Here is a 5962-nt window from a genome sequence, read left to right as displayed (position 1 = left end):
GGGGCTGTGAAAATGTAGAAATAACATGATCTTTAACAATGTGTTATGGATCAATATCAAACAGGTGTGGGGGATGGTCCTTCGAAACATCAAAGGTTGGCGTATCCTGCTGCCAGAACCTGCTCGGGAGCAACTATCACAGGGAGTTGCTCAGATCCTGGAGCTTCTGAGAAGGCCTTTGCTGCTGTGTTAGAAGGGGACTGGAGCCGGCTGGTTCTTTCCTGTGAAGCCTCCAAGGTCACGACTGGCAGCCTGGGAGAAGATGGGGTGCTCAACATCAGTGAACTGGAGATGCACCCAATGTACCTGGTGTAGGCGCAATTTGGCTACAAGTATGGCATGATCATCCGTCCTCTTGCAAAGAGGCTGGCTTTGGTAGATAGATGTTTGGAACTGTAATGGAGTGCTTTATTTCGTTCTGGCTGTCGTTTTTAATTGTTTCTGGTGCAGACTTGCTAATTTTTTTTAAATAATACGCTTTTTTTAATCATTTTTAAAAATAATACGCATTTTGTCTCGAATCCTTGCGACTTTTTGAACTAAAAAACTTGACAACTTGAATAAATTAACGTACATCGATAATGTGCTGGACAATTTTGGTGTCGATTCCTTGCGGGTTTTTTGAACTGAAAGCTTGACAACTTGGATAAATTAACATACATCGATAATCTGCTAGTTACAGAACCAAGGCACGACTAAAATAACATACATCGATAATACCGCAATTGGACAGAATTAAAGATAGCAAATACAATTGAAACACAGTACAAGCACCACTGAGTCTTAGGCCATTTTCCGCTCGTATCGCCACGTTCTTCTGCAGCCTTTGCCACGGCGGCCCTTTCTCTTTGCCTCTCCCTTTCTGCCTCACGAGCATCCTTGCGCGTTTGTTCCTCCTCTTGCATGCAAAGCACTTTCTCCCTATTTTTCCTCAGTGCTTCATCAAAGTAACGACGTTGTTCCTCCCTATGCTCTTTGAGCTCTCTCTCGTGCTCCTCTTTCTCCTGGGCTGCAGCTTTTGCCGCACGCTCCTCCGCGTGGATGCACTTCGTGACCTTGTGTTAATCTCTTCAACCGTCCAATCAGGCATCTCCGTGTCAATCCAACGATACCACATGCATAGGGGCGGAGGAGACTACAAAATAGCCTAATGTTACAAAAAAATTGAATATGACACACACAACATGTTTAAGCACACCTAAATGTGCTTACCGGAGGCTTGTCGTACGACGAAACCGGTGAAGGGGCGCGTAGAGATAAACAAAAACATTTTCCTACGCGAACTCCCAAGATCTAGCCGAGGTAGAAGGCCACGAGGATTACCACTAGACGCGCAGTTGCGGATTATTGATGCGGCGCCTTGATGCAGTGCAGTCCCTCGATCCGATCCAGCCGATCCAATCCCGCGATCGTCGAAGTGCTGAACGTACAGCACCTCTGCCGGTATCCACACGTGCGAGGAGGAGCTCCGGCGGCGGACTGCTAGGTCCGGTGCGACGGTTGAACTGAATCGGGCTAGGGTTCTCAACGCATGAGAGTGGAAAAACCGTTCCCCTTAGGCATCCCACGCCCCTGCTTATATATCGAGTGGAAGTGGGCTCCAAGCCTTGTGGCCCATCCACCCTGCGAGTCCAACTCGCATTGTCAGCCCAATTCCAGTTCGGGTCCAACCCGACCAAATACTTGCTCCCGCTCTTAAGTGTGTGACCCCACAGGCTCATGGCGACTTGGACACGATTGGAGTCCGACTCACAATCGATCAATCGGTAGCGGCTCCTAGCAGAACGTGCCGACTCCCAAGTACCATCGAGTCATGACGACGTACCTTCCAATGTGACATACGTCTTAGTCCCTTTTGCCTCACGATATACCTTGTCGAACTATAGGCGATTAATCGTCATCCCTTTAATAGTTCAACTCTCTTCTCGATCTGTGATATATGATTCATCCGACTAACTCTTAGTCGATCGACCCGGTTAACAGTTAACCAAGTCGCGCATGGCCATGCTTCCCGAATCATATCACTCGAGAGGGCCCAGAGAATATCTCTCCAGTCGGAGGGGCAAAATCCCATCTTGGTTATCCACATCACACAGCTTGATTCTCAGTCAACCCGAACTCTGCCTTTATAACTGCCCTGTTACAGAACAACGTTTGACAGAACCTAAGTTGGTGATCCACAACTCGGATTGTGCGATAACCTCAGGTCTAAGGATTACATTGATTGAGACATGCAAATGACGACCTACTCGTTGCATCTCAATATGGGTCAGTCCGACTCGCTAAACTCTTTAGCCGAGTCCGTGTAAGCTGGAATGACATCACCATGCCCATGACAAGTGGAACTGAGTCATCAGCCAACTTTCACATTAGTCTAGGTTATGTGTCCAGCACAACCTCAATGACAAAGGACAATTTAGTATGAACAACATGAATACATAATTCCACAATCAAATCACATATTCAATGATACATATCAGATGTTCAAACAAGGACAACTTAATAATATTTATGAATACATTGGAAATTACATCATACATGATTGCCTCTAGGGCATATTCCCAACAACCGGGACAGGTGGATCATGCTCATAGTTCGCACACATGAAAAACTTCATGCCTAGCTTATCTGAAAAATTTGTCACCTCCTTCACCTTGCATAGATTGTCGCACCAACACCTGAGATGTTCCGCCCCCGGAGGCAACATCGCTTCTTTCATCTTCCTCGGCCTCTAGCCCTGGTCAGAGCAAGGCAAGCTCATTGGGGGACACTGGAATATTGGAAAAAACAGTAGTGGGAAGGATGCTTGGATGACTACCGGAGATGAGGTATTTATAGGCTCTCAAACTCATTCTCCCGCCACCGTTTCCCGCCTAGTTTTCCCGCTAGCGTTTCCCACCACCGTTTCCCGCCAGCGTTTCCTGCCTCCATTTCCCGCCACCGTTTCCCGCCTATTTGTATCTTCTGTAACTATAAAAGACCGTCCATGGTATTGAAGTGTAGTCTCACCATTTCGTTTGGGAAGATGTCGTCCGGTTTCCCAGATGATCGTAGATTTTGGTCAGGTATGTCCCAGAGGCTATTGTGGTTAGCCGGTGATTTCAAGGTAGACAATAGGATAGTTTCATGGGACGAACTCATTAGTAGTGACACCCTACTAACTGAGCTTGGCCACCAATTAAGAAGGTGCAGATTCCCATTGAGGACTTCTGCAAAGATACGGCAAGAACTGCTACGGTTGCACAAAAGGTGGAAGAAGCACAGTCAAGGTAAGAGTGAGTCATACCTACAATGGGCTAGAAAACATCCATTGTTATGGGTTGAAGAAGAGAAATCCAATGAACATATCTTCATGCCAAGCAAAATGGGTAAGAGTTCTTCATCGTCCAAGGGGAAGAGTACTGCACCGTCGAAGGGAAATAGTACATCATCGTCCAAGGGGAAGAGTACATCATCGTCCGATGAAGATATCTTCATGCCAAGCAAAACGGGTAAGAGTTCTTCATCGTCCAAGGGGAAGAGTACTGCACCGTCGAAGGGAAAGAGAACATCATCTTCTAAGGGCAAGAGCATTTCATCTTCATAGGGCTAGAGTTAGGTTATCTTATTTTAAGTTGTCGGTTTTAATTTCAGTCTTTCTATTGCATATGTATTTCAGTCCTACCGTTTTTTATTTGCAAATGTAACTTGAATAAGAATGCGAAAAATAGTAACATGTCTCTCTCATACATAGGTAGAAATATGTCTCATACATATAAATATGTCTCATTCATAGGTAGAAATAAGTCTCATACATAGATAGAAATATGTCTCATACATAGGTCCTACATGCAAATATCAGGCACGGCATCTGGGACGGCGTTCCGGGGGTGCCTGTGGCGTGGTCCAGTCATACCTATGAGGTGGCACAACGTTGCGCGGAGGAATCACGGACCCATCCTCGCGATACTGTGTATCCTCCTGTGTGGGGTCTGGTGGCGGAGTATTGAACATCCAGCTGTGTTTGGACAGAATAGTTCTCTCCTTGAGCGTGATCCCGCTCACTACCTCACGAGGGTTCGGACAACGACGACTGATGCCGTAGGCTCCTGCATGTGGGAAAGTACTTAGCATTAGAATTGTATAGCAGTTATGGTAATGAACACAATAGATAGAAATATACATACCCTGTGGCTAGGTCTGTGGACGAAACTCAAAGTTCATCGTGGGACTCTGCTGGTGCTGCCACGCCGAACCTCCAGCCTGAAAAGAGGGCTGCTGCTGGTGCCAATAGTCCAAAGAAGACTGCGACTGGTGCCACAACGAACCTTCGGCCTGCTCAGGAGGTGGTGGCCTGGGCGTTGACTGCTCTGGTAGACGTGGACGCGAGTGGTGTCGGAGGTGCGGTGCTTCCTGCTGACGTGGCCGCTGCTGGTGCGTGGAGGGACGCAGGGGCCGTACAGATGCCTGGTGGTGAACGACGTCTGAAGTGTGGGTGCACATGATAGCTGCGTAAACAAAGCGTGGCTTCTCCTCCATTCGTCTTATCCAGGACTGGTGCGGCTCCCGTGGTAGTAGAAGTGGACCGGTCGAAAGCGAACATCCATACGCAGCGAACTCGGCCTGTAAATCTGTGTCAACTGAGCCTGCAATTGGCACGAAGAGTATTACATACATACATACATACATACATACATACATACATACATACATACATACATACATACATACATACATACATACATACATACATACATACATACATACATACATACATACATACATACATACATACATACATACATACATACATACATACATACATACATACATACATATGGCAAAGTACGTAACAAACACATGCATTATGTTAAGAGAAAATATTTACCGCGTGTTGTCTAGAGCCTGAAGTAGACTGGCTAAGGTACATATCTTGCAAACTCGGCTCGGCTATCTCCTAGGGTGAGAGTGTTGAATGATGCTCAATCGGGTAGCTGTCATGTACCTTTGCAAATAGCCGTTGAATAGATCGAGATCAAAGGCCTCCAATGGCCAAACCCGTGTCATCGCAGTCTCCCACTCTGTGACCTGGTACTTCCCTTCCTGGTAAACCTGAGATCGCAATAGAAAGTTGAACAATTAAATTATGGACAATTCTGAACGACAATCATAAATTGTAGAACTGCACATACATGTGGACGATCGGTGGAAGTGGATCCTTCGTCGGTAGAGGAACGACCAACTGGCGTGCCCCAAACTGCCTCATGACCCTCTGCTGGGCCATCTCCTCCACGCAGACGTCGAAGATGATCTTTGATTTTGTCATCCAGTAAGTGTAATCTCTCATGCAGACCATGGACATCCCGCCAGGGTATCTAACATCGATGGCGTGCTGTGTGTACGGCTCCCAGACAACCGCCTCAGAGTGCAACACGTCGAACTGCTCGTTGAATGATGGGAAGCAACTCCTGACCTGATCGTGTGCAAAGCGTCTCTGTAAAAAAAAAGGTAGCTTCATTCATGGTTTATGTAAACTAATGTATAAATCTTACATTCGACATACCTTGTTACATGTCCAAATTGTCGCGAAAGTAGGCAGGTCGATGTGTTCTAAGTCAAACAACTCCTGCTTAGGGTTAGCGTGATCACCCGTAACGTCTAGTCGGCCGATAGAAAACCTCTCCCAAGACCAGAGCTGCAACAATAAAGGACATCCAAGCAGGGCTGACTTGGGCGACGCAAGTTGGCAAGCGTTGCACATACCTCGGTACGTAGCCGCTAAGACAGCCGAACCCCAACTCCTCTTTGTGATGTCGTCACCACAAGTTGCATTCGCGATCTCCACTGCAATAGGGATGTAGCGTGCGCTAATGGTGGTGACGTGGTTCTCGGTGAACATCACCTTCCCGAGAAGCCACATTATATATGCCTCAAGGCTCCGAGTGATCTGAGGCTGAGTCATTTGGGTCTCTGGATATCCAAA

The 5962-nt window shown here is 46.9% G+C and overlaps 1 protein-coding gene across 4 annotated transcripts; it reads right to left on the bottom strand.

Annotated features, from left to right (window-relative positions):
- Positions 1-4062: 4062 nt before the first annotated feature.
- On the bottom strand, positions 4063-5891 carry LOC112272042 (serine/threonine-protein phosphatase 7 long form homolog). 4 transcript variants are annotated; one of them, XR_002965722.1, is made up of 6 exons: positions 5743-5891; positions 5543-5674; positions 5172-5473; positions 4868-5091; positions 4167-4625; positions 4063-4088 (listed from the first exon to the last, which is right to left on the bottom strand). XR_002965722.1 is itself a non-coding variant. In XM_024462568.1 (2 exons), the coding sequence occupies exons 1-2, from the start codon at positions 5876-5878 to the stop codon at positions 5147-5149; spliced, it is 663 nt and encodes a 220-aa protein (XP_024318336.1). In that variant the 5' UTR covers positions 5879-5891; the 3' UTR covers positions 5132-5146. The 4 variants fall into 4 exon arrangements, 1 of the variants encoding a protein (XP_024318336.1); XR_002965721.1 differs by having other exon boundaries at positions 5543-5891; XR_002965723.1 differs by having other exon boundaries at positions 5172-5452; positions 5543-5891.
- Positions 5892-5962: the final 71 nt, after the last annotated feature.

Source organism: Brachypodium distachyon, chromosome 3 (assembly GCF_000005505.3).
Source record: "Brachypodium distachyon strain Bd21 chromosome 3, Brachypodium_distachyon_v3.0, whole genome shotgun sequence".
NCBI classification, from domain to species: Eukaryota; Viridiplantae; Streptophyta; class Magnoliopsida; order Poales; family Poaceae; genus Brachypodium; species Brachypodium distachyon.
Note: the sequence above shows the minus strand (reverse complement) of the source record. Positions and strands in the feature narration are given on the sequence as shown.

Coding starts and splice junctions, on each gene's coding strand:
- LOC112272042 (XM_024462568.1), bottom strand. CDS start 5,878: ATGTTCACCGAGAACCACGTCACCACCATTAGCGCACGCTACATCCCT. Junction 5,474..5,542: donor CAATTTGGACATGTAACAAG/GTATGTCGAATG, acceptor TTTTTTTTACAG/AGACGCTTTGCACACGATCA.